The 27,466-nt window shown below is 37.8% G+C and overlaps 3 protein-coding genes across 5 annotated transcripts; all 3 read left to right on the top strand.

Annotated features, from left to right (window-relative positions):
- The first annotated feature begins 1,446 nt into the window (after positions 1 to 1,446).
- On the top strand, positions 1,447 to 12,538 carry LOC132187730 (U-box domain-containing protein kinase family protein). 2 transcript variants are annotated; one of them, XM_059602157.2, is made up of 10 exons: positions 1,447 to 1,801; positions 2,854 to 2,957; positions 3,836 to 3,957; positions 4,768 to 4,872; positions 5,751 to 5,878; positions 5,968 to 6,098; positions 8,277 to 8,426; positions 9,846 to 10,373; positions 11,135 to 11,887; positions 12,208 to 12,538. In XM_059602157.2, exons 1-10 carry the CDS (start codon positions 1,621 to 1,623, stop codon positions 12,388 to 12,390), a joined length of 2,385 nt encoding a protein of 794 aa, XP_059458140.2. In that variant the 5' UTR covers positions 1,447 to 1,620; the 3' UTR covers positions 12,391 to 12,538. The 2 variants fall into 2 exon arrangements, with proteins under 2 accessions (XP_059458140.2, XP_059458131.2); XM_059602148.2 differs by having other exon boundaries at positions 2,836 to 2,957.
- An 822-nt stretch (positions 12,539 to 13,360) lies between these two features.
- LOC132167217 (C2H2-like zinc finger protein) lies at positions 13,361 to 24,583 on the top strand. 2 transcript variants are annotated; one of them, XM_059578124.2, is made up of 11 exons: positions 13,361 to 13,564; positions 19,264 to 19,444; positions 19,793 to 19,926; positions 20,914 to 20,958; positions 21,043 to 21,096; positions 21,696 to 21,800; positions 21,911 to 22,114; positions 22,229 to 22,314; positions 22,931 to 23,937; positions 24,024 to 24,300; positions 24,382 to 24,583. In XM_059578124.2, coding segments are annotated over exons 2-11 (2,094 nt in total). In that variant the 5' UTR covers positions 13,361 to 13,564; the 3' UTR covers positions 24,383 to 24,583. The 2 variants fall into 2 exon arrangements, with proteins under 2 accessions (XP_059434107.2, XP_088370130.1); XM_088514004.1 differs by having other exon boundaries at positions 24,024 to 24,583.
- A 995-nt stretch (positions 24,584 to 25,578) lies between these two features.
- LOC132189153 (uncharacterized) lies at positions 25,579 to 26,836 on the top strand. The gene has a single exon (XM_059603740.2). It carries the CDS (start codon positions 26,002 to 26,004, stop codon positions 26,752 to 26,754), a length of 753 nt encoding a protein of 250 aa, XP_059459723.1. The 5' UTR covers positions 25,579 to 26,001; the 3' UTR covers positions 26,755 to 26,836.
- The last annotated feature ends 630 nt before the right edge of the window (positions 26,837 to 27,466 follow it).

Genomic DNA, 27,466 nt, shown 5'->3' with positions numbered 1-27,466 from the left:
CCTCATCGCGATGAGAACCTGTAGTTCGCTTCCCATCGCGAATCTCCCTTCGCCTTTCCCTCTCACGCCGTTCTTCACGCCTTCGTGCTCGCTCTTGGTCCCTCTGGCTATTACGGCCCTCAGCAGCTGTGAGCCTTACAGCCAGGTCTTCATTCTGCTTTCTCAGAGCCTTCATGGATTCAGACATCTGCTTCATGAATTCGGCTAGATCGGGTGGTGGTGGTGCGTTGGAGGCTGCAGCCGTGGAACGGGTAGTCACCATTTTGGATTAATAGAGAACTGATGAAAATCAAAGTTCCCACAGACGGCGCCAAACTGTTGAGGCACAATTTTTTGGACGATGACGTGGCACGCCTGCCGAGCTTGAGTTGGACCAACACCCGAACAATTTTGACTGCACAACAAAGAAGAAGGAAGGATCGAAGTGATCGGGGGTGAGCCGGCGTGAGCACTCCGATGCCTAAGTCAGAATGGGAAAGGATATTAGTAACAACTACAGGTTTCAAATTATGAGAGTTGTGATTACCTTTGCTTTGATCATATGACTTGTATTTATAGGCATTGGAGGAAATTTGATTTCCCTCTTATTAAGGAATCTTATCCCTTGATATCGGCTAAACAAACATTTGAATGAAAAGATCATTTCCTCCACGATTTAAGCGACTTGAGATTAGAGGATCAACTTCGTAATCTTTTAAGATATCGGAATTATTCTCTTTACTGAGACTTACATGTCCTGAGTTATTCTCGGACCTTATGGTCTCGTCTAGGGGTTGCCTCGGATTGGTGGTCTCGGATCACTTGAGTAGGTCTTGGACTTGGGCCTCCTCTGGCTGGGCCCAAGTACAACTCAATAAATGGTAGGCTAGTTCATGACCCAACACCAACCATTAATAAGTCATATTCATATAAACTAATATAATAAAATAACATATAAACACATGTGCTTCTTGCATGTTAATACACATATCAGTGTATCAGATTATTATGTCAAACTTGCATTCCACATCATCCATATCTTTCTTAATCTATTGTAGGAGTTCAAATAAACTTAAAAAGAGTTAGACAAAAAATAATAAAAATGAAAAGAATCACAAGTCTTTTTGTTTAGAGAAATAATAAAAATTATTATTATCTTTTTATAAATTTAATGGATCTACCATTTAATTTGTGAATTCATGTAAATTTTATAAAAATTTAATAAATTCACTTATTTACTATAAAAAATAGTTAAAAGATGATCGTGAAAATTATGTTTAATATGCCCCGCTTGTTTTATACTAGACGCATGAGAAGAGATGCTGTCGTTTCACATACTTTCTGGTCTTCTTCATTTTACCCTTCCTAATCATTTAAAAAAAAAAAAACAGAAGAGAAAAACGGTAAAATACCAAGAGGAAAAGAAAGTACTTTTAAAACTCGATCACAAACGTTAAAGCCCTGCTTTTCAAAAGTGGAGAGACTAATACACGAGCTTAAGGAACCTCCAAGTCTCTTTAGCGCGTCCATGACTCGGTGACTCCGAGTCCGATACCCAGAAACATTCCCGAGTCTCTCATTGCCTCAAAGGGCCAAGATCCTTAATTTCATCCAAAAACAGAGTGATCACAGTGTGTACAGATGGGTAGCGTTGAGGAGGTTGACCAGGAGCGAGAATTCGATGTTGAAGAGACCATATTTGTTGCGGTGGGGAAGAGTGTGGAAGAGAGCAAAACAACGCTGTTCTGGGCTGCGCAGAACTTTGCGGGCAAGAAGATTTGCGTGCTCCATGTTTACCAGCCTAAGCACGTAGCTGAACCGAGTGAGTTTCTTTACTCAGGGAAGTGATCTGAATGTGCGTAGTGCTTTTCTGGAGGCTCTGTTTGATTGCTGGGTGTTAGAATTTATTAAATAAATAAATAAATAATTTTAAGTATTTAAGATAATTATAAAGCATATTTTTCCTATCTAAATAAGTGCATTGATCGGTAAGATTTACTTTATTAAAGTTAATTCAAAATTTTGGAGGAAAACCAAAGTATTGAATTGAAGGGAGGAAAAGTTGTCCTATATTGGCTAGATATAAAAAAGTTAATTACTTCACGGGGAATATTTCTCATTTGAGTGATGGGGAAGAACGGCCTAGCTGCGGCAACGCCGCCCACGCTTGGGCAAGGGCAATGGGCTTTAGGAGCTACGAGGTGACCATTAAGTGGGATATGGTGGTTACAATTCGTGACTGTTGAATTGAATCATTTAGTACCATCAGATGAGTCCAAAATCACTATAATATGACTAAATGATCATATCCAAAGACGCAACATAAGTGATCTTTTCTTTCACGCAAATTTCTTTTGTGTAATTTCTCATCCAAAGGATGTTATTCTGTTACTCTAGAAGGTGCTATTCTAGAGTAACTATTTGGCTTCATTGTATCCAGGAACAATTTTGTCTAATTCTTTTAGCACTTTAGAAATGGGACAAAATATGTTGTAAAGAAATCGTCATTGCGATTGAGCCTTGAAGTCCGAATTTTTGCCTTCATAATTTTCCCTTTTCCATATATATTTTCAACACTGGGTACTGAGCTCTGTTTCTGATACTTTGTGGGTCTGATCTCTTGACTGATGAACAATCTATGTACTCGTGATCAAATGGAATATATAATCTGATATTTATTTGCATGTTAGATATAAAATATTGAATCTCACTGATATTCTATTGTACTTTATGATTCCTGCTACTTGGTATAATTTGGTGTAAGGGACTTGTTGGAACTAATACCTATTTAATAATATATCACATAATTTAGGAACTATGATTTTTCGATGTTTTTTACTTAACATTTGCATGCAGCGGATATAAATTTTTCAGCGGACAGACTCAAACAACAGGCTAGCAAGGCCTTCCAGGAAGTTGAATGGCAAAAGTTGCATGAACTTCTAGATCAATATCTTCTCGTTCTTGTGCAAGCAGGGGTATCATTTCCTTTGATTATTTTAATTTTTAGTTTCATTACCAAGTTAGTGTATGCATTAGCCACATACAATGTGTGTATTCATTGGCATTAAATTTGTTGTTTCGTTAACATATATTTCAAGGAACAATATGAATTATGAAGCATAACAATTTATAATTATTTTTCAATTCATTACCAGCTTTGAATTTCGATTGAACTCTAAAACCTTCTAAAAGTTTAACACACACAGGTAGTGTGCACACCCATGCACAGCATGCATGGATAGATACATATGTATATATATTGTATATATGTATGTATATTGAGTTAAAGAATATGTTGTCCCTGAAAAATCACCAAAAGTTCAAGTTCCTTCCAAAAATTTTTGTGTATCAAATTGGACCATGTGCTTTCCAAAAGGTTCATTTTGGTCTTTTTTCCTTTCACCATCTATAGGAGTGACAAAATTGCCTGACATGATATATTTTTTCCATTTAGTGGCCCAATCAAAACTAAGCAATCATAGCACATACGGACCAGTTAGTGAGCCACTTTTGTTAGTCCTGCAGACTTTGAGAAATCCCAAATCTTTTGTAATAGGCCAATCAATGACTATGTTGATTGTTAATGTAGGATATATTGAAATTGTACTACATAAAAAAAATTGTGACGTCAACCAATTCTGCCATTGCAGTAGACAATGCAAGGGAAAAAGTGCAAAACGAATCTTTTGGGAAAGCACAGGGACTAAGTAGATGCACAAAATTTCAAGAGAGGATCTTGGAATTTGGGACATCTTGGAGTTAAAAACTCGTTTACTACTTTTTGAGCTCTTATGGAAAGTGAGCTAACAAAATAGATTAAACTTTTGAAATTATTAGTAAAATGTAATTGCAGGTAGAGGCTGATAAAGTTTGGATTGAGATGGATAACGTGGAGAAAGGGATTGTAGACATCATTGCCCGGCACAATATTAGATGGCTTGTCATGGGGGGAGCAGCCGAAAAGTACTACTCAAAGTATGAACCATCATCATAATTAATTGTCATTTACTGTCATCATGATGCTGCAATTATTTTTAATGAAATTACTGGATTTTTTCTTATTCTAGTACACAAATCTATAGGTACTTTTTAGGGGTTTATTGATGTTAGTGTAGCTGTTTTTGAGTTATTTAAATGCCCATAGCATTTCAAAATCTGTGAGAGTTAATTTATCTGGGCTATTTATGTTCTAGAATTTGAGGGTGATTTTGCTAGATGATATTATCTTTTAGGCACTTTACCTACTTAGGTTGTTATGATAGTCCTTTGGAACCCATTTCACGTGGAGATTCATGATTGCAAATTACTTTTGCTAGAGATGATTTGAATTGGGTATATATCTAAAGTATATGGATTTGATACACCTGTCATCAAGCATGTATCTGGTGGGAATATCCAACAAAAAACATAGGGCGTGAGCTTTGAAGGATAAATTATTTTACTTGAAGAGAAAGAAAAAGAAAAAGAAAAAATGAAATAATTCTGTGTAAAACCAAAGTACTCATCCTGAAGATGATCTCACTTTGACACATTATCTACCTGAGCGTATAGAGAACAAAGAATTGGACAATTTGTCAATCCATTGATTAGCCAAAACAGTAATACTTTTAATTTCTCATCTTATCACCCCCCCCCCCCCCCTCCCCCCCTCCCCCCCAGTTTTATTTATTTATTTAATTTTGCTACCATTACTGCTTGTCTGACAAAAATTGTAACATTTGTGGGTCTCCATGGACTTCTATGATGTGTTGTTAGTTCATTGGTTCATATTTGTTGAGACTGCAGGAAATTGGCAGAGCTAAAGTCCAAAAAAGCATTTTTTGTATGCCAACAAGCACCAATTTCCTGTAATGTTTGGTTTGTTTGCAAGGGGCGCCTCATATACACGAGGTAATTTGAAAGTATCCTGTAATTAACTTCTCTTTTATTTTGGCAATGCATTGACATTTGGTTAACATGATTAGTATTGACATTATAAGTGGAATTTTCCATTTGGTTTAATTAATAAACAGCATGGATTTTACATCTTTAACTCTTTGAACTTCACGGCTATCTATTAATCTTTTGACTTCATAGCCATTGAGTATGTTTATTTTGGAATGATCAGGCTGATTCTTGACTTATTGATTAGCTCAATGACCATTATATTGAACATTATTGAGCACTAAGTTGGTCTTGTGACACACATATAATCCATCAACAGAAGTTCTAGTAACAAACACAGTATCCATGCACAGAAACCTTGTTTTCATGGTATGAACTAATTGTATGCCCTTGGATATGCACCACACAACGGCACATCTTCAGCCATAATACATGCATTAGCACATGTACATTCCATCTAAATCTGATATCTACCCACTTTGGATAACTCTATTTTCCTCCTTTTAGTGATGGAATTAGGCTGCCAATTTTCTGGTGTGAAACATTTCCAGAGCACTAAATCACGGTAAGATGAGGACACAAATAAAGCTCATCTTGTGGTGCCAGGAAAAAGAAACGAAGATCTTCTATCCCAGAAATAGATAAATAAACATATAACGGATCAGTTGAGAAAATTTAAAACACTAATGTTTTTAGTTCCCCATTTCTCTTGTAGTGTTAGCAGAAGTAGCTTTCTTGAAGATTTCTTAATTTAAAACTCTCATTTTCTTAATGCTATCTGATTGCCTTGCCAATAAGTTTTGTTTCATTCCAAAAGTGTTCTCCATCATCTATTATAGAAACAAACTATCATTGCCATTTATATGAGGAGCATATGGAAACAGGGGAGGCAGAAAAGATAAATCTGATTTAGAGATTGCCCCTCCATTGCTGCTGCTGAATTCAGATATACAAAATGAGCAATCAGAGAACTTAGAATCAGAAACTCTCACGGATGAGCTGAGATATTTAGGTGGGCTCACTAACCTAGATAGTCTTGCATATGATGAATGAGTTCTCCATGGAGTACTAAAGGTCTAAGTTTGTCTCAAATCTGTGCAGATGCAGTGGGAGATGTTAATGACCTGGAGAGAATCTCAAGAAGCTTCGGTTCCCAGTGTTCTATACACTCAAGTTGGTCCACTAAAAGGGTGGTTGACACTTCAAAGTTGGCCTTGTGTTCGGCGGATGAGGTGAGAAAGATGGTTCACCTTCACCTTAATCCATAATACCCAATATCATTTCATTATGCATCATCTTTTATTTTACTGGCACTGTGAAAGATTTTTGATATGAGAAACCATTACATCTGTGCATTCTCATACTTGAATCAAGAAGAGAAGAAAAGCCATAAATATACAGCATGGCCAGCTCTTCTATTAGGCAACTTAGGCAGTCGTGTAAGCCTCCAAAGGAATAAGGCCTCTAAGGCAACTTAGGCAGTCGCGTAAGCCCCCAGAGGAATAAGGCCCCTAAATAATAGTAGCAGTACAATTACCCCTTCTATAAAAAAACGTTTAAGGCCATGGTAAAAATATTAGTCAACATCTCATATTAAAGCCTCGATTATGAAAAAAATAAACTATTACTAGTTGAAAGATGGAAAGAATTCAATGCGCAATATATTGAGACTTTAGAGAGAGAAATAAAGAAAGATGGAAAGTCACAGAGGAAGAAGTGTCCCAATTATGATAAAAATGTTAGTCAATGCTCTCTAATTAAGGCCCCAATTATGATAAAAAAATTTATTATGTTGAAAGATGGAACAAATTCATGGTACGCAAGATATTAAGACTTTAAAGGGGGAGAGAGAGAGAGAGAAAAAAAAAAAGAAAAGTCACAAAGATAGAGTAATGCCCCCAAAGATATTTGTTGCAAAAGATTAAAATCATTAAACGATAATAAGTTTGCAATAAAAATTGTCCTAATCTTGGAAGTGTTCTCAAACATGATATTTATTTGATGGTTTGGATTTATTTTCAAAATTAAAAATTTAAAAGAAGTTCAGATAGAGAAAAACCCTAGCCATAGGTGGAGAGAGATGCGTGAGATCTGAGACACTTTTATTCCCTTCTTCCTTCCTCCCCCTTCCCTTCTTGCCTATTTGAAAGTCTTTCTATCCCCCTCTTTTGAGGCCTTATCCCACATATCAAACCCCTCACCACAGTCAACACAAGTATGTTCTGTTGGTTTTGTTTCTATTTTATTTTCTCATATATTTTTCTGTTTCTTTGTGTTTCGTTTTTTGGTTTGTTTGTCTTCTCTCTAGATTTGATTTAAGTAGCAATCTATGGGGTGAAGGTTTAGTCATTTTCTAAGGTTTTGTTTATACGAATCCTTAAGAGTAACGGTATTAGGTTTCCGGTCTGTCTTTTGTTTTCTTCTGGTTCTTTTCTAGGAGTAAATCATTGACCGATGTGGAGGAGTTTTTCAGGCATATAGAAGAATTGTCACTATGGTAGTGGCAATAAAGGGGATTGTGTTTGTAACGGAGATGAAAAAGCCCGAAAATCAATGATTGGGCAGCGGCTAGAGACGTGATTCGCCAGAATTTGCTGCAGATATGAAACTGATTGAGACGGTGATATTCAAAGATATTGACTTGTAATAGCCCGAGCGGCTATTGTGTGTGTCATAGATAGTGTTTGGGTTGTAAAGATTCCAAATTGTATCTTTGGTATTTTTCTGAGGGAGCAATTTGCCCCATTTGGTTACATTAATGAAGAGATATTTGTTCAAAAAAAAAGTTTTAAAAGAAGTTCTACAAATAGAAGAAAGTACTCAAATTGACACACTAAATTATATAAACAGATTAAATTCTTTTCCAAATGCATGTATCAGTTACATAATTTTCTTAACAATGCTTATTATAGTTGCTTTTGCTTAAAGAAGTTTTTCAAAATTAAAATTGATAAATTCTACCTCAGATCGACAATGTCACAAGAAAGATTAAGTGAATTAGCTATATTACCAATTGAAAAGAAGATGTTAGAAAAACTTGAATAGTAATTTTGCATCTCAAAAAGCGAGAAGAATGATTTTTAAATAGAAAGATAATATAAAAATTAATATAAATATTATTTAATTAAAATTTAAATATAATAAAATGCTCACTTAAACTTGTTGCCTTAGGCCTCAAAACTTATTTCGTCTGCCCTGAAATACATAATTCTTGGAAGGTTAGTTTCTAAAGGCTGGAGTAATAATGGAGCACATGATTTGCTACAGAAGAACTAAGTGAATATTCTTGGTCCTTAAGGCATATATTGATTGTCCAGCTCCAGTTTTCATATATTTCACTAAGGTCAGTAGTGCACACATTTTCTATCTGAAACATTATTTTAATATTTGATGGTTCATGAATTTTTCAGGAGGAAGAAGATCGAGGACAAGCCACTATTGAATATTATTCTAGACTAGAAGAAGCCATTAGAGATGCCAAGAGCTCAAAAAGGAAAGAAGTTGAAGAGGCAGTTAAGCGATGGAAAGAAGAAGACAATGCTGTGGAGGCTAGATGCAAGGCAAACTTTATTTCTTTCTCTTTTTCTTTTCCTTTGTTTTGGGTGGGGGTTGGTATTTTTTGCTTTTTCTCAACGTATGTCTCAAAATTATATTTAGTAAATGATGCTTCCTACTCATGTAGTTTGGTTGCACCATGAATTGATTTAGCAAACCTAATTCTCTCCTGATTCCAACTACCAAAAGCATGATCTTATGTTAACTCAAGGTATGCGGAAAGGGAATGTGGGGAAATTGCTCACTCATAACATGGTACATGTAGGGTAATTTAAAGCTAGGTAGACCACTTAATTAGAAGCTAAAATGTGATAAAGTCCTAATATAATTGAAACCTCATTTTGTACTGAAGCTTCATAATCTATTAAATTTTCAGTTTACTTATATGAGTGAGCCTTTTGTAAATGGATCATAAGGGGAAAAATAAGGAGATATTTTGATCTCTAGAATTACTGCATTGGAACAAAGGTGTATTGACAGGCCATGAATCTGGTGGGCACCAAAGACCTTTAATTTAACTGTTTATACCTGAGAAGTCTTAGGACACTAACAGTCCTATTGCTCTTTTTTTTTCCTAAAATAGTTCACTAGCAGTGGACTTTGGTCACCTTGTTCAATGATTTTTATAATTTCTTTGGCTAAGCTCAAAACAGTTTAGTTGAGTTTGATTTATGCTCTCATCCTTTCTTTTCCTAACATGGTGACACCCATCAGCCCCTGCTCTACCATGCTATCATTTCAATAGACATGTAGAAATAAAAAAAGGGAAACTTCACGTACCCCCCTAAATTATCACCCCTTTTGCAATGTCCATCCTAAAGTTTAAAACCTCTCAATTTAGTTTATCGAACTTTTAATTTTTTTAATGTCCCCCCATCCAATAAGATTTTCCGTTAGATTCCAACAAAATTTCCAAAATACTAAAAAAAAATTGTCTTAAATTTTTTGCAAAGGTTGAGGCATGGGTATTTTGCAAATACCGTTAAATTCGGACCAACACCTTAATCTTTGCAAATTTTTTTTTTCCTAAAACAAAGGAGGGTATTTTGGGAATTTTAACACCCATCAGTTTGGAGTTAACGGAAAATTCTAATGGAGGGGTGACATTGAAAACAATTGAAGAACTTTAGGGGGGACATTGCAAAAGTGGTGACATTTTAGAGGGGGTTAAGTGAAGTTTCCCTAAGAAAAAATATATGGGAAAGAAGCAGCAGCAGTAAAGTAAGATCATGTGTGTGTGTTTACAAGTTTTTATGCTTGCTTCTAAAGCTACTTGATTAGCCACAGTCCCAGGTGCATTTCCCTAAGGGTGCCATGTGCGTGTGTGAATGAGTGACTGAATGTATACTAGCCTCAGTATTATAGATATTGTAGATCAATCTCAATTTCACCTACAACATTGTGATAATTATACCTTCTTACAGGCCAAAGCATTAGAGAACTTGTGCGCTAAGGAGATGAGCCAAAGGAGAGAAACTGAGGAAGTGCTGACAAGAGAAAAACAAGAAGTAGAAAGGATGAAGGATCAGAAGGATGAATTCATAAAAGAACTCCAGATGGTTAAGGAACAGAAATCTGTACTTGAGGGCTGGCTTGGAGAGTCCCAAAGTATCGTGAAGGAGTTAGAGGAGAAGTTCATCTCAGCTGTTGAACTCTTGATCAGTTTCAAGGAACAAAGGGACAAGATGCAGATAGAGCATGAAAATGCAGCAAGAGAAGTCAACAGACTGAGGAAAATGTTAAATGGGGAAGTTGCAAGGTTTTGCAGTGTACAAATCCCTGCATTCTCTTTCATGGATATCAATGAGGCGACTCACAACTTTGACCCATCCTGGAAGATTGCGGAGGGAAGATATGGAAGTGTTTATAAAGGAATCCTTCGTCATGTTCATGTTGCTATAAAGATGTTGCCATTCTACGGCTGTCAAAGCCAGTTGGACTTCCAAAATGAGGTAAATTTATCAAAAATTTTGTTCCCAATATGGTTATTTAATTGACAAACCAGCTAATTCTATAATAGTAATGATATAATATAGCGAACTAAGGGCTCAACGTTATATTGATGACTTTGGTCGTAACCATTAGATGAAAAGCTAAAAGCTCTGGAAAGAGAAATTAACTTGTCCTTATTTGTAATGTGTAGAGTTGGGTTTCTGACAACATTGACATAATCATGGTGCATTTTGATAAATTCCCGCCCTACCATTTTAGCATGAACCTATGGATTTGCAAATTTGATAATTCAATGCGAGTCTATAAATAAAGTGTTATATCAGTTTTTTATTTTTTATTTATTTTTATTTTTATTTTATTATTATTATTATTTTTATGCTGATGGAAATATTTTCCAAATGTTATTTTTTTGAAGATTGAACAAGTTAACTGTCTTATGAGACTAGCATTAAGAATATTTGAGCATAAAGTTGTCAAGGAAGAAATGAAAGGTGGTTTTGGTGTCATCCCAGGTGCTAGACAGTTGGTGATTATGGAATTTCTGCTGTTTCTTTTGTAGTCTAGTCTGGCTGAGTGATGGCATTTAAATGATGTTATATGGTGTTAGACTTCAAGGCATGAACGTAAATCAACCCTTAAATTTTTTCTTAATCAATTGGTATCCATCACTTGATGGTCGAGCCCCAATTGTCACTTGTTTTCACTGTGGGAAAATTAGATAGTTTCTGACACTTGATTTCTTCTATTGATTGAATTTCAGGTAGAGGTTTTGAGTAGGGTGAGGCATCCAAACCTGGTAACACTAATTGGAACTTGTCCAGAATTTAGGTCAATTGTCTATGAATATGTACAAAATGGAAGTCTTGAAGACCGCCTTGCATGCAAAGACAACACTTCCCCACTTCCATGGCAAATTCGAACAAAGATTGCTGCTGACATATGCTCTACCCTTATCTTCCTTCGCTCCAATAAGCCTTGTATGATCCATGGGAATTTAAAACCTAGTAAAGTCCTCCTTGATGCCAATTTTGTTAGTAAACTTGGTGACTTGGGCATCCTTCACATGATCCCACAAAATGAACATCCAGCTCAAACCATCAGATTGTATAATAATCCAAAGGGAACCTCTGGGTACATGGATCCAGATTATCTTGAAACTGGAAAGCTTACACCGGAGTCAGATGTTTACTCGTTTGGAATTATTCTGTTACGACTATTAACTGGGAGAGCAGTTTTGAATATAGTAAAGGATGTGAAATGTGCACTAGAAAATGAAAATTTTGAGGCAGTGTTGGATATTTCAGCTGGGGACTGGCCACTTACGCAAGCCAAACAGTTGGCTCAGTTGGGATTGAGGTGCTGTGAGAAGAGCCAGTTGAATCGGCCAGACCTTGTGTCAGAAATATGGAGTCTTCTTGAGCCAATAGGAGCTTCATGCATCACCTCAGCATCATGCCTGGTTTCTAAGAAGCCTCGCCAGATTCCCTCCCACTTTATGTGCCCCATTTACCAGGTAAGAATCAAGCAAGGATACCTCTGGTCATATAGGATGTATTGAAATGTCAGGCTCCCGGTTAGGTGGCCCATCTGGTTGGTTCAGCTATCATTGCTGGAAAAGTAAACCATAGTTTGCTCTTGCCTTCGTCATATAAATGAGAGTAACCTTACCATTTTGTAATGTGCTGTGATTGATGATTATGGGCCTATCAAAGTTGTGTTAGTAGAAGGACATTGCATTTGTTCTGGTACTTGAAAATATATTGGCCACGATGAGTGGACTTAGGTTTACAATATCTAATCTCACGGCCGTGACTATTGCATTTGACTTTGCAGGAAGTCATGACAGATCCACAAATAGCTGCAGATGGCTACACATACGAATCGGAGGCAATAAGAGGATGGTTTGAAAGCGGCCACAACACTTCGCCCATGACAAATCTCAAGCTTGAACACTGCAAACTTGTCCCTAATTATGCCCTTCAAAATGCAATTCTAGAGTGGGAGCTACAATTATGAATACATATGCTGGAAATGTATTACACCGGTCTGGTCTGGATACCAATTTAACCACCTTATTTTTGTATACCGATGTAACTGAAATACGGTAATGTACAGAACAAGCAATTAATAGTGCATAGAAGCAATGGACGATTTTTCTGTACTAGGCATGTTAATTTGGACCCGCTTTTTACGATCGACGATATCATATGTCGTACTGACCAAACATTTGGATAATCATAATGACCTTTCTAAAGCAAAACAAATCAAGCGCTAATGATACAATGGCGCAGACTTCGATCGCCAAGACATTTCTAGTGCTAATCGAGATGCCAATCACCTTAGGGCCTTAATACCATCTCCACCTAAATCTGGTTTGATGCATGACCTAATTGTCAAGCAAAAGAAAAAGAAAACTAGTCAAGGCGAGGCGAGGCTCATTATGAAAGAGTATAGGTAATAATTCCTGTTCACAGCTCATTTTATTAAATTATTTAGGTATAAAGCTATATGAGGGATCAACCACAATTCGGTTCATTTAATTAAACAGTTCAGAACTCTTAATCATAACCTTCTAATTTGTGATGAGTTCGTGTTATGTTTATTGGTCGTGTCAAAAATTGTTGGCCCTTAATTTTTGTTAAGTGTCGGATTCAAGTCGTATCAAGACATATATATAAGACTATATAGACCAACTTTAACTTGACCCATCTTATTAAACAAATTAAATCTCTTAACCCTAACTCATTAATTTTTTATTAAATTTGTGTCATTTTGTAGATCCCGTAAAAAATGGCCGGCAATGCATAACTGCATAACTTTGAAAGGTTTCAATTCTTCTCTCGTTCAAGAAAAAGAAAGAAACCCAACAGTGTGCTTGAGCCCAATAGTCCGGGTATATGTATTGCAGGTCCATAGGCCCAGTTACCTAACACCACTACACGACGTAGTTCCAACAGGAGGGTTGCTTCCATTCCAATATCGCCTTTATATTTTTCTCTTACGAACTCTTTCGTCTCTCGTCCCCCACAACTCTCTTTTTCATTTTCGCCTTGGCCGATCAGTTTCTCGGACTTTCTCGGCTACTTTCCTCCCTGCGAAACATTCCCTGGACGTTTTCTACGCGGCATTTAAATCCATTTGATCTGCGAAGATTCTCTCTCGCCATATCGATCCCCGCAGATAGCTACTGGTACGTGAAACCGATCACTCCACTTACTCTCTTCTCGCACATACGTACGTGTACATGTGTATATACATATATGAATATAACATCACGAGCTAATCTCAGATCACGTGCCGCGAAACCCTAACGAGCTTTGCTTTCTTTAATTACACGAATCTTTTTTCTTCTTCTTCTGTGTTTGTGTTTATTTTTGGTTAGTTCAATTCTTGCCCTGCTTTGTAGCTTATAAAATGAAACAGTGAAAAATCAGCTTGAGCAAACTATGTAATTGTGTTAGATTCAGTTGAGACTAGGATTGTGTTTGTCTATCGGCGCTGATCAATTGGACAATGAAAATAAAAGATTCAATTTGTTCTTTTTTGTTTCCTGGATTTTCTTGGAAACCAAACAGAGTTGTAGGACTGTAATTTTGGCGATCTGATGTATTACTAATGAGTTTTTATATGGTTAATTCTTTTTTCTTAAAAAACTTAATTTTTTGCTATTTCCCTGAGATTTGTTGTTTAGCTGTTTCTGATTATATATTTTTTTTTTTTGTTGATTAAGCAATAATAGTATATACTTTGTTTACCGATTAATTTTTTTGTTACTGTTTTTGGTTGTTTTTAGTGGATTGAAAAGGATAAAATAGCTCACTTGTTTCTAATACGTGATGCATTTCTCTCTGAAGTACCAAAAGCTGTTTTGAAATATATTATTGACTTGTTTTTGTTCTGATTTCTCCTCAAATTTTTTAGAGTGCTTATTTAGGCTTCTATTTTTGGTTCCATTCTTAAAATAATCTTGAGATGCTTGGTTTTTTTTTTTTTTTTTTTAGAGGGCTGTTGCTTGCCCTCTTACACTCTGTCATTAAGTGCAGTATATTTGATTTTTAGCTAGGACTCTTAGGGTGTAGATGAGTGCCCGTGTTCTGAAATGGATATGGACTGTAAGTGCCAACAGCTTCACGAATAGATGCAGAAACACAACAGTTGCTTTTTGCATCTTTTAGTGAATTTATTACTTATACTGAATATATCTTTCATCCCAACTTTGACACGGGTGCCAAAAACAACTCCTTGTAATGTACACTTGAGATGATGGATATATTTATGTTTTGAATTTACATATCAAACATATATATTAATTTGTGTCTTAGTATTATTTGTAGGTGGAATAATTATTGAGATAAAAACAAAAGCAACGACTTCAGAAAATGTTCCACATTAAATAGGTATTAGGTATGATGACTTGTTCTTTTGAATATTTATAAGTTAGGGGGAAAATATTTTTTCAGTGTCCAAATTGATGTAGGATTTTGGATTGTGTTAGCAATGGCTAGAATCTCATAGTGGTAGATTGGTGTTGTATGTGTAAGAAAAGTGAGAAAAATGTAGATACTCCATTGTGAGGTTGCTAGGGCCTTATGGAATTCTATCTTCAATCTTTGTGGATTAAAGTAAGTTATGCCTTGACGGGTAAACCTCAAGGGTTGGCCTAGTGGTTGAGGCTTGTGGTATTAAGGAGTTTCACCCCTTAGATCTCAAGTTCGAGACTTGCTAGGTGCAAACTCTCTCTTGGAGCCACACCCCTTGGTGTAAAAAAAGCCAACGATTTACCTTGATCTATGTAGAAAAACTTCCGATGGTGTGGTGCACTGGTCCGATGTTTACTTTGCAGAAGTGGGTCCGAAGGGCCTTGCCTTGTTGAGGTTCCCAGTCATTAAAAATAAATAAAGTTATGCCTTGATGGGTGGTGGATCTCTATGCAAGTTGGCAAACATTTTGGTAGTTTTAAGAGTGTAGCGATGTGAAAGATGATTCTGCCATGTTTAAGGTGGTGCATCTAGAGAGAGTGTAATGACTTTGGGAAAAACGCTAGCCACACATGCGCTATTACTCCAAAATGACTAGTCAATTTGAAGCTTCCCTTGAATTCCTTATAAAGCCTAGTTTCACCTAATAACTAGGCAATGTGAGACTTACCACCTATGATTATCTTTATAAACAATCTACTCTATGTGGGCTACTTTTTATCTTCCCAATATGGGACCAGGGTGTTATAAACTCATTCTCTTAAACTCCTAACGTCCTCGTTAGGGCCACGTCATACAGTGCTCCAGTACCATATGGCCTAGCGTTACTAGGTAACTCTGATACCATTTGTAACAACCTAGAGAAAAGCGGTAGCCACATTTGTGCTGTCACTCCAAAATGACTAGTCAATTTGGAACTTCCCTAGAATTTCTTATAAAGCCAAGTTTCACCTAGTAATTAGGCAATGTAGGACTTATCACCCATAACTGTCTTTATAAATCACTCACTCTATGTGAGCTACTTTTCATCTTCTCAATATGAGACTGGAGTGTTACAGAAAGAAATGGTAAAAGTTTTGAAGATTGCAAGAAGACAATGGTGGAACTAATGACCTTCTTCAGAACTCTTTACCAATGGATGACTGCCTATCATTGTTTACCTATTTCTAATTTTCCTGACTTTATTGATTTCTCGTCTTCTTCTGGGTAAGTCCTTTTCTTGTATATTTCATGTGTACTTGGGTCACACCCTTTTACTCTTTATAAAATTTTGATTACTTATATAAAAAAAAAAAACTGGTGGACAGGCAGCCATCTGAAGGAAGATGCATTATCCTTATCACAATGTTATAGGCATTGTTTAATGTCAATGATCTGGTAAATTTGTGACCCAGGGTATAATAATATCTATACTATTTGAATTTGGATGGCAACTTAAGCTTTCTTCTAGTATATGGGCCAAATACTGAATGTTTGGTTGACGCCTTGCTGTTTCAAGGTTGATAGGTCGGACTTCGCTTTATGTGGTGATTGGAATGTAACATGTGTGGTGATAGGTCGGACTTCGCTTTTTTCAAGCTTGTTGGGGTGTTGTTAAACAAGATGTTATGGCGGTTTTTGATGAGTTCCACCGCAGACAGAAGTTGGTGAAGAGCTTGAATGCTACTTTCATATCTTTGATTCCTAAAAAGGCGGATGCGGTAGAGATGAAGGATTTCCGGCCCATAAGTTTGGTGGGAGGGGTGTACAAAATTGTTTCTAAGGTTCTCGCCTCCAGATTGAGAACTGTCTTGGGCAAGGTTATTTCCTACTCTCAAAATGCTTTCATAGGGGGACGACAAATCCTAGATTCGGTTCTTATTGCAAATGAGTGTGTGGATAGTCGCATGAAGCAAGGGGTGCCAGGTGTTATTTGTAAGTTGGACCTGGAGAAGGCGTATGATCATGTAAATTGGGACTTTGTTTTGTACTTGCTGCATAGGTGTGGTTTTGGGGAAAGGTGGAAGGCTTGGATAGAATGGTGTATTACTTCGGTAAGATTTTCCATTCTAGTGAATGGCTCTCCGGAAGGGTTCTTTAGCAGTTCGAGGGGAATTCGGCAAGGGGATCCCCTTTCTCCGTTACTTTTTGTGCTTGTCATGGAGGCGTTGAGTAAGATGGTGAATGCAACGGTTGACCAAGGTCTTTTGACAGGTTTCTCGGTGGGAGATAGGGTGGTCTCGGATTTGGAGGTTTCTCACTCCTTATTTGCGGATGACACCTTGATTTTTTGTGAAGCTTCTCTCGATCAAATCCGGTATGTGCGCCTCATTCTTTTATGTTTTGAAGCTGTGTCGGGTTTGAGAGTTAATCTTGGAAAGTCTAAAATTGTGGCTATTGGAGAGGTGGAGAACATTGGGGTGTTAGCTAATATCTTGGGGTGTAGTGTTGCCGATTTACCCATGAAGTATTTGGGTCTCCCCCTGGGGGCGCCATATAAGGACACGATTATGTGGAATGATGTAATTGAGAAGATGGAGCGTCAAATGGCAGGTTGGAAGAGGATGTACCTCTCTAAAGGAGGCCGTCTAACTCTTATTAAGAGTACGTTGTCTAATCTTCCGACTTACTTCTTGTCTTTGTTTCCGATTCCCATGAGAGTAGCTAAAAGGCTTGAGAAGGTCCAAAGAGATTTCTTGTGGGGAGGAATGGGAGATGAGGCTAAGTTGCATCTTGTAAAGTGGGATCAAGTTTGCCGTCCCTTATATTACGGTGGTCTTGGTATCCGAAAATTGCATCAGTTTAACCAAGCTCTCTTGGGGAAATGGCTTTGGAGATATGCGAACGAGAGTGAGGCTCTTTGGTGCAAGGTTATCAAAGCCAAATACGAAGAACAGGAAGGCGGGTGGTGCACGAAGGAGGTTTCGGGTTCTCATGGCGTGAGTGTATGGAAGCATATTCGTCAAGGTTGGAGTTCCTTTGCCAAAGGGTGTAGGTTTGAGGTGGGGGCGGGTTCGAAAGTTCGTTTCTGGCATGATACTTGGTGTGGGGAAACTCCTTTGAAGCAAGCTTTCCCTTCTCTGTTCAGCATTGCAAGACACAAAGAAGCTTAGGTGAAGGACAATTTAACTTGGAGGAGTGGAGTTATAGAGTGGAATGTCACTTTTGTGCGACATGTTCAGGATTGGGAGATGGAGTTGGTTGCTCCTTTTTTTGAGCGATTGTACTCGTGCAAGATCTCTGTAGGTACGGTGGATCGTATTTGCTGGGCCTCGTCTAGGAAAGGTAATTTCGAGGTTAAGTCGCTCTTCAAGGCCTTGTCTAATTTTGGCCATGAGACGTTTCCTTGGAAGAGTATTTGGCGCTCTAAGGTGCCTTTGAGAGTGGCTTTTTTTGGGTGGTCCGCGGCCCTTGGCAAAATTTTGACTCATGATAATCTGCGGAAGAGGAACCTTGTGGTGGTGGAGTGGTGTTGTATGTGCAAAAAGTCAGGAGAGTCAGTAGATCATCTTCTCCTCCATTGTGAAACCGCAAGAGCTCTTTGGCACACTATTTTCAGTCGGTTTGGGTTGCATTGGGTTATGCCTGGCAGAGTAAGGGACTTGTTCTCTTGTTGGTGGTCGGGAGGCCGTGCTAGAAGTGCGGTAGTGTGGAAGATGGTTCCTCTTTGTCTTATGTGGTGTATATGGATTGAAAGAAATGCTAGATGTTTTGAGAACTCTACTAGGACTATAGAGGATCTGATTCATCTTTTATTCTTTACTCTTTACTCTTGGACAGCCGCTTGGCTAGCTCCTTTAGTAATTAGCTTCTCTAATTTCCTCTTTCATTTCTCCTCTTCTTAGGCGCTCTCTTGTATACTTCCCGTGTATATGGGTTGCGCCCCTCTGCGCTTTTGATATATATTTTTACTTATCAAAAAAAAAAAAAAAAAAATGTAACATGTGTGTGACATATTTGATATATCAATGAATAATGCCTAGTTCACCTGTATGCAACACATTAAGACTGTATCTTTGGATGCAAAATATCATACTTGTACAATTTAAGTTTTTATGAATTTATTGAAAACAAAGATGGTCAAGTTTTAAAATTCCCAGTATAATGGTGTTTCAAAGTTGGTGCACGATTAAAAGAATGTGCTTAGAGGTGTTATCTTGTTTTTCTTGTTGCCTCTGTTTAAGAGAACTGTTGTATGTCATCTCCTCTTTTAGTACACTCTTCTGTAATTAATAATATGTTACTCTTTTTTCCCCCCAGAAAATGAAGGGATAGTTTAAAATTATTATTATTATTCTGTTTTTGCCCTCATGCATTTGTCTATTATTGCTGCACGGTCCAGTCAATGGATCCAGTGTTTGAAAATATATATATATTTTGTTCTGTTCAGTGGCGTCTTCTGAATTATTGTGTTTAAACTTTGTGTGCATAGATGCCAGTTGCAAAACTCAAGGCCTCTAATTCTCCAGAATTAATGAAATCGGAGGAGGGAAATGATCCTGTAGACACTATCATCAGACAAGCAATTGGAAAAGAGCCTCTTTTGTCTTCCACGAGGGCTGGGGAAGGCCCAGTTCAATGGATCCAATTACTTCATGCTTTAGATCAGCAAGGTACTTGCAAATGTCATCTAGTTAAAAGATTAACAACTCATTATAAGGAAGGAGAACATTCTATAGAGCTTTTCTCTGGTCTCAGTTAATGTGTCTGAGGTTAATGGGTTAATCATTATTTTTTTGATAACATAAAATGTGATGGTTTCCATGTAAAGGGAAAAGAATACCTTTGAACATGCGTGTTCATTCAACATTGCTTTTGCTCAGCCCACTGCTATGGCCAATTGGGACTTTAGCAAATGAATTTCAAGTAATAAGTAGGATTTTGGTTGGTAACTACGATAAGGCGTTGTTTGATGTCAAAGCCATGTATCTTGTTTGATCTCCATCCATTATTTTTGGCAGAGCTACCAGGTTGGCCCTTTTCCTCTCTGAAGGTGCAGATGCAGAAGTGTGACAAGTGTTCTCGAGAATTCTGTTCACTCATCAACTATAGAAGACATATACGTGTGCACCATCGATTGAGAAAGCTTGATAAGGTTTCTTTACTGTCTTAAAATTTTGCTTTTGTGTTTATTCAATTGCTTATAGGGAGACGTGGGTGGGAAGTCCTTCCCTGCAGCCCCAACAAGGCATCCCTGAGAATGGTATACCTGAGTGACCCATAAATCTTTGTTTGATGAATGATAATCTATTGAAGAAGAAGAAGAAAAAGAAAAGCTCGTGTGCATGAAAAGTATACAAGAAAAGCAACCACCCTAATAGGATCAAAAATCTAAAAAGTTAACAAGATCTACAAGATAAGAGAAAGAGAAATTAGGAACAAAAGAAACAGCCTAATCTAAAAGGGAACTCAAGAAGGAGGATTTTAGTTGTAGCACATTAGACTCGCGGTCATCGAAAAGACGTCGCTTTCTTTCTCTCTAAATGCTGCACATAAGTAAAGTAGGGATGACTTTCCATATGGCCTTTTTGCATTGACTCTGCCCTTTCGTCTTTCAACACTGAATTAGCTTTAGAATATTGCTAGTCATGACCCACAAGACTCCTAATATAACAAGAACCAGGTGTCATATCTAGTAAACTCACAATGAATAAGAAGGTGGTTTACGGTCTCCTCGCGCTTCTTGCAGAGACAACAACAATTGAAAAGGGTAAAACCTCGCCTCCAAAGGTGATCAATTGTAAGAATTTTACCCAATGCTGTCGTCCAAGTGAAGAAAGGAATATGAAGTGAGCCTTCACCTTCCAAATGCTCTTTCAAGAAAAAGGGAAGACCCATAAATCTAGGTTCTGTCCTACTGCAACATGAGTGTAATGGGATTTGAACCCAAACATTGGGCAAGAAGAATGGCGCATTTCATCCACCTACTGCTGCCACACGTTTATTCATACAATTGTTCCATGTTTGAAACTTTTTGCACATTTCCCAATTCTTAGTAATGAAGATCAGCTTTTTCATGGTGTCAATCTTGATTCTTCTTTGTTTGGTTGTTTCCTCAACAATGCCTGATGTTGTCTTGTAGGATTCTTCTAAAGATAGGGATCTGCTAGGAGCATTTTGGGATAAGGTAATTCATTCCATTCCCAGCTATTTATGGGATAAGGTAATTTCCTCTTTGGATGACTTACTCATTTATTTATCCTGTAAGCAGCTCTCTTTGGAAGAGGCAGAGGAAGTTCTGTCATTCAAGAACGTGACATTGGAGGTAAAAAGTCTTTCTATTTTCGTGCCTGATTGTTTGATTTATTAGCTGCATAGAGTTATGTTCGTGCTCTTTGGTATGCATGCTTTCAATATAGAACATATCATTACTGTAGTTGGGTTCACTCTTGTGCTTTTGATCAGTGAACCAAAGCTGTGGGATTTCTTCTTTTAATTCAGAAATGGTCATAAACAAGTTGATATACAGGCAAATTTTAGATATACCGTGTTATTTTGTTAGATGAACATTTTTTGTTTTTTTAAGTGGCATGTCATCTTGCTCTGAAAGTTACTTTCTTTTTATAAGTTTTTATTCTGACGCAGTTCCTGATAGTAGAATTGACTATTGAGGTGCCTGATGAATTTAGTAATAATTTCCAGATATCCGTGCTCTCTCATGCTTTGAATCTATGGAGTTGACTTCAAGTTGATGATTCATGTTTGTTTTACATTTATCAAGTTTCTACGGCAGAAGAAACAAACATTGCATGGATTGATTATAACTGTTGCCTAATTTCATCGTAGTTTGGTGTCCCCAGTCCGGCATCAATCATTCCCTCTCTCCCCCCAATAATGTGTTTCTAATTGGCGTTACTTTTCTAGGGAGTTCCAGGGTCTTCAATTGTAAAGTCATTGACAACACTTGTCAGGAAACCAGGAGTTCTTACCTTACCACAAGTATATTTGAGAGCTGGTTCTGCCCTTTTGGTAAGAGGACATCCTTTTTCTTGTTGATCAATTTCTATCTTTCTGTTTTTATTTGTGATGAACCACTATATTCTTTATTCTATGCATGTGATATATCTGAATCTTTGCAGGATGTTATCCAAGCTCGACCTTCTAGGTTCCCTATATTATCTCAGGAGCTATTTGGTATCCTTGATGATGCGAGTGAAAAAACATTTCTGTGTGGAACAGCGGGGTTGATGCAAAAGTACGTTTTTGATGGGGAAGCTGGGAAGAGTGGCCTTGAAACCAAAAACTTAGTTGCTTGCACCAGCTTTTTGGTGGAACAGAAATTGGTATTTTTCTTTTTCTTTTTTTCCTTCTCTTTTTTCTTATTCTTTTCCAGTTGCTTGTAATAATAATCATGCTGTTCCCGTATCATGATCAACTGTTTTTTTTTCCCTGACAAGGTCAAAGCATGGCTTGCTGATAAGGATGCTGAAGCTTTGAGGTGCCAGAAATTGCTGGTGGAGGAGGAAGAAGCTGCTCAGAAAAGGTATATGACATCCAGTACATTTTCAATCAATTTGGCTTCTTGAACTTTAGGCAGTCCTGTTAGTAGGACGTGCATTTTCTTTTTTTCTTCCTTTATTTTTTATTTTTGTTCTTCAATTATCTGACTTTCAGTAGACTAGTATAATTTGTTCTAGATATCAAACTGAACTTTTAGTTCTTTAAGGGTTTACATGAATACATAATGTTGGGGAAGAAAGCTGAGGAAAATTAAAAAGAAAATGTGTTTCACTTGCTTCTGAGTTGGAGCATCTGTGTACTGATGGTCATAGGCTACTCTTTGGGGATGGACTTCCTTTTCTTGGTCAGGGTTGCAAGTGCGTTGATGCTGGTACTCCTTTTAGAGAATTGCTAGAAATAAATGGGTCTTTGAGTAACAATGGGACAGAACTATCAAGTCAATTGAAGTAGCTTGTTTTCAGAAGCACTAGTAACATAAAACATTCTCATTTGTTTCTACCTCTTATTTAACTCTTCAAGTTACAGTAGCCAGCAGTGAGGATTTTGGTTTACAGATTTGCTTTTCCTTGAATCTCGTTTTCTGTATGGAAATTAAAATCATTTTCCTTTTATTAATTTTGGTTTCCGAGTAACTGTAGGAAAGCTGAGCTCTTGGAAAAGAGAAGGAAGAAAAAGCTCAGGCAAAAAGAACACAAAGCTAAGGAGCAAAAACATGGGGAGAAAGTAGATGCTAAAGTGGGTATTGGCAATACTTTGGAGACTGTACCTATGCTGCCAGCAGAAACCTCCAGCCTTGCCACTGCTGGTGATTCTGACATGCCTGACCCCGAAAAACTGTCAGATCAAGTTCCCTCATCTTCTGAACCATTCCAACATGCAAACTCTGAAGTGGGTCTTGACTCTGAATCAAGGTATAGTTGTGAATGTACTGGTCAGAATGTTGAAAGGCGTATGGTGCAGGGAAGTGGTCGCCGTTGGCAATTGCTCCCAAAATCACAAAGGGGAGTGTCCAATGGTTTCCATTCAGGTCTGAATTCTCAAGCATCAAAGCTTGGGGCCATGCAAAAGCATGGGATCCACAGGGATTCAAGGCCTGGTCCAGTAGCCAACAGCAATAAAATATGGAGCCGAAAACCTAAACCAGAAATTGATGGGGAGGTTTTGAAAGCCAGAGTACTAGAAGAGGCTATAAACCAACCGGATCAAATTAAGAACCATGAGGTTTTGATTGGCTCTATATGTGTTACACTTGGAAATTGTGGCCAAGAGGGTAATAATCTGGCTAGAGCTGGTGAAGATTGCCTGGCAGAGCACCAAGTGCCAAAGAAGACTAATGTTCAGGAGAAGCCCATTAATCCTGATTCTTCTCTTCAGAGTGGCACAAATCGATCAATGATTAAGCTTTGGAGGCCAGTGAGTCGGCATGGAAGCAAATGTCCAATGCCAGTTCAGAATGACAATGTAGAATATGAAGTGGATGCGACTGCTGCTGAAAAGGACAATGATCAACCCCCCAAGAATGGTTGTATAAGATCGTATGCGGTGAATGATAATAATGGTGCTGCTAAGAACAGTGTTAAACTTGTGGCAGAAAGTATCCGTCCCCAAAGCTGTGTACATGCTGCAAAAGCTTTCCTTGCACAGAGTAAGTTGTTTATTCTTTTGGCTATGCTATTCTGTCTTTGGAGTAAATTGGCTTTGGCCATTAACTGGCTACAATCTCATGCACAGGATGGAAGGAGGCTATTGCAGCCGACCATGTGAAATTGGTTCTTTCCTCGGCTTCTGAACTTCCAGAATGCCCAGAGATAGAAAATGACTGTGAAGTTGTAACGTCTCAACCACCAAACTTACACAAACGCAGCATTCTTGGCAATGCAGAAAACCGATTGGTTAATGCAGGGGCTTATGAGTCTTCAACCACCAGGAATGTTAAAGATAAGTACAGAACAAAGCCTGAAAAGGGTGTCAAGAAAAAATACATTCCCAAACAGAGCAATGCAACCTAGTAAGGAGGGGAGAAGAGATGAGGTTTATTTTTTTATTATACACATGTGCACAGTTTTAACTCCCATCTTATTCTTAGCAGAGGTTCCAGTTTTACAGATGGTCTTCTGTCAGAAAATTTTAAAAAAAAGCTTTGCCGGAAAATCTTTTCTGTTTTTTCCTATGGTGTCATGGCAGATTGATTAGTGAGGGTTTTTTTTTTCCTCCGCTTTTGGCTTAATTGTTTATTTTTTCTGTAATAATTCTGGTGTTTAATTAATGCAAAGGTATTTTTTTCCCTTTAATTCCCTTTTATAGCTGCTCGATTTCTAATTTGGGAATAAGTACTGCGAAGTGCACTACGAAATTTCACCCACGTTCATACTTTTCCTTTCTTGGCCGTTGAAAAGGCTCGATTTCCTCACAAAGTCAATTCATTTTCTTAAATGCATCAATTCTCTCTCTCTCTCTCTCTCTCTCTCATGGTAGGAATGGAGAACTACGAAGTTTGTTATTTATTCTGAGTGATGATACACAACACCGGGCATGTATTGGCTAATTTTTTTTTTAATTAAAATATTATATTTTATTATTTTAAAATATTAAATTAGCCGGGCATGTATGACAATTCAAGTACGCTCGGCGTGATGTTTATCATCGCTCATTTATTCTATGCAGGCTTTTTCGGGGTTTTCTATTTTCTTTCTTTAGGTTGGGGGTTCTTTCCTGGATGTCAAAATTCGTTAGCAATTAGTCATGAAATGGGAATAATGTCTCCAGCAATTTGTTATTAGTTGGGCACAGCTCAAAAATTATTTGCATACACAATTCCTGCTTAAATTGAGAGGCCTCAAATCTCATGAAACCACACGTTTGGACAACCATGTTTCTAACGGCGATAGGTCTTTTTTTTTGGGTAAGTTAATGGCGATGGTTAAATATGCCACCGGCAGGTTTAAGATCTTGACCAGAAAGGGAGCTGTCTAGGATGGTATTCAAGTAGATAGCAAATATACCAAAATGAGAGATATCTTCAGACTAAGAAGAGAAGAAATGAAATCCTTGGTTGTGTGAAGTCCCTAAAACTTGGAGCAAAGAGCACCTAATGCCAAAAAAGTTAGTTTTATTAGTAGAATCATTTTGAAACTTTAGCCGGAATTCATGGTTCATTGCATCTGAAAATCCTCTGCTAGTCGGCCGTCCCGGATATAACCAATTTTTTTTTTAATTTTGCAGCCAAGTTTACGCGAGAGGAGATATTATTTAAACATAAAAACTTTCTTGGATATGTCTTGTACGTACCCTGATGCAATCAGTACTTCATATGGACATGGAGTACTTCTCCTCCAAGAACATCGATCAGAAATTATATTGTTTTCATTTACACCGATTCCTGTGGCTTGTAACTAGCTCATCAGAGGAAGGTAGAAGACTCCAAGGAGATAAGATTACAGAGACCACACCTTTCTTTTCACCCAACATAACGGGCCACGTGTCCTCCTTAAACTCCTAGAGAAGTGCCACTTGTCCACCTTCTTCACCTCAACTCAACCATATATCCCAATTCCCAATCTCCACTCCTCCCCCTGCGCTACCCTTTTAAATAATCTCCTAATACGTCTTCCATCTTTCCGTCTCAAGTTCCCGGGCCACCTGCAGATCGAAAAGGAGAAAAAGGAAACTCGAGAAAATCCTAACCCAAGCCTCTCATCCAACCCAGAAAATGTCGGGTGGGGTTGGTCCAACATGCAATGACATTTGCCTTCCAAAAGAAGAAGAAAGTGAAGAGAAACAAAGCTACGATGCAACTAATTATTCCTCAAAGACCAACACCAAATACCCTACAACTCCGCGAAAAGCCGGCTTCCTCTCTTTCCGGCAACTCAACGCCCTCGCTGTCATCATCATCTTCTCAGCCAGCGGCATGGTAAGCCCTGAAGACTTTGCTTTCGTCTTCTTTTCCCTCTCCTATATCTACTTTATGTCAAAGGTGGCATTCCCAACGCCAACCCGGAAGGAACCCCCACCACTCGTCTTTACTACTCCTGAAAACAAGCTTCTTCGCCTCTACGTGTCTGTCGGTGCCATCATCGGTCTTTTTCTCCCTATAGCATACATCTTTCACGGCATCTTCGAGGGTGATAAAGAAGGTATCAAGGCGGCCACGCCGCATGTTTTTCTTCTCACCAGTCAAGTATTCATGGAAGGAGTGGCATTTTCGGACAGGTTCTCGTTGCCAATACGTGCTTTTGTGCCGGTTTGCTATAACGCAAGGAGGATCTTTACGATTGTGGACTGGCTGAGGAGCGAGGTCTCGAAGGTTGACGAGGAGTATGGAGGGTCTAAAACGAGGTTGTATGTTGGGACAGGGCTCGCTATTGCCAATTTGGCCTTCTGGTGCTTCAATCTTTTTGGCTTCTTGCTGCCTGTCTATCTTCCTAGAGCTTTCAAGGGATATTACTTAAATAAAGTGTGATCAGGGACTGATGAAGAAAATGATGACGTTTATTTTAATTTATTTACTGAATGCTGCTATGTGATTGATGAAGTTCTGTTTTTTTTTTTTTTTTTTTGTAATGGTTTAATTAGTGATTTGGGGGTTATGCACCGGATAAATACACGAAATACTATTTCTACTATTTGTGCTTGTTGGTTAACCAACCCGCAGCTACTTCGCTTCTTGCCAGGTCAAGGGTTCCACAAATGCAACTAAGCCAGCCTGTTGCATTTTGGTTAGAATGATGTGGGCTTGCTACTCATTACTCATATTGGTCGTATTTTGGTTAGAATGGTAACATTGTCTCTCACGACTAAGCCAGCCTGTTTCATACAAATATACTTTCCCAAAGTGTAGACACCATGAGTATAGAAAAAGTTGCTACCTGTAAAACTCTCCTATGTAACTCCAAGCTAACACACATTACCACATTGTAAGTATTATTGGTGGCCATTAAATGAAAAACTATAAAACATATGAGCAGCTCATATTGTGGATTTTCCATATCAATGGAGATTTAAGTGCATCTTGCTTGCATCCAAACAAACCACACATTTACGGAGTATTTCTCTGAGTAATGCTACAAGTCCTTTTTATGTTACTTTTATATCTCTTCAAAAATAATGTGACTCTTAAAATTATCATTGGGCTTATGATTGATCATTATTGAACTTTGATCAAATGATAATTT

The sequence above is a fragment of the Corylus avellana genome, chromosome 2, assembly GCF_965113065.1.
Source record: "Corylus avellana chromosome 2, dhCorAvel1.hap1.2, whole genome shotgun sequence".
NCBI classification, from domain to species: Eukaryota; Viridiplantae; Streptophyta; class Magnoliopsida; order Fagales; family Betulaceae; genus Corylus; species Corylus avellana.
This window is presented reverse-complemented; position numbering and strand designations above follow the sequence as displayed.

Bases quoted from the DNA above. Each gene is read 5' to 3' on its own strand.
- LOC132187730 (XM_059602148.2), top strand. From the start codon at position 1,621: ATGGGTAGCGTTGAGGAGGTTGACCAGGAGCGAGAATTCGATGTTGAA. The intron at 5,879-5,967 runs GTGGGCTCACTA...AAATCTGTGCAG, and splicing joins GGATGAGCTGAGATATTTAG to ATGCAGTGGGAGATGTTAAT. The intron at 10,374-11,134 runs GTAAATTTATCA...ATTGAATTTCAG, and splicing joins AGTTGGACTTCCAAAATGAG to GTAGAGGTTTTGAGTAGGGT.
- LOC132167217 (XM_059578124.2), top strand. From the start codon at position 19,264: ATGCCAGTTGCAAAACTCAAGGCCTCTAATTCTCCAGAATTAATGAAA. The intron at 19,445-19,792 runs GTACTTGCAAAT...TATTTTTGGCAG, and splicing joins TCATGCTTTAGATCAGCAAG to AGCTACCAGGTTGGCCCTTT. The intron at 21,801-21,910 runs GTAAGAGGACAT...GAATCTTTGCAG, and splicing joins GAGCTGGTTCTGCCCTTTTG to GATGTTATCCAAGCTCGACC.
- LOC132189153 (XM_059603740.2), top strand. From the start codon at position 26,002: ATGTCGGGTGGGGTTGGTCCAACATGCAATGACATTTGCCTTCCAAAA.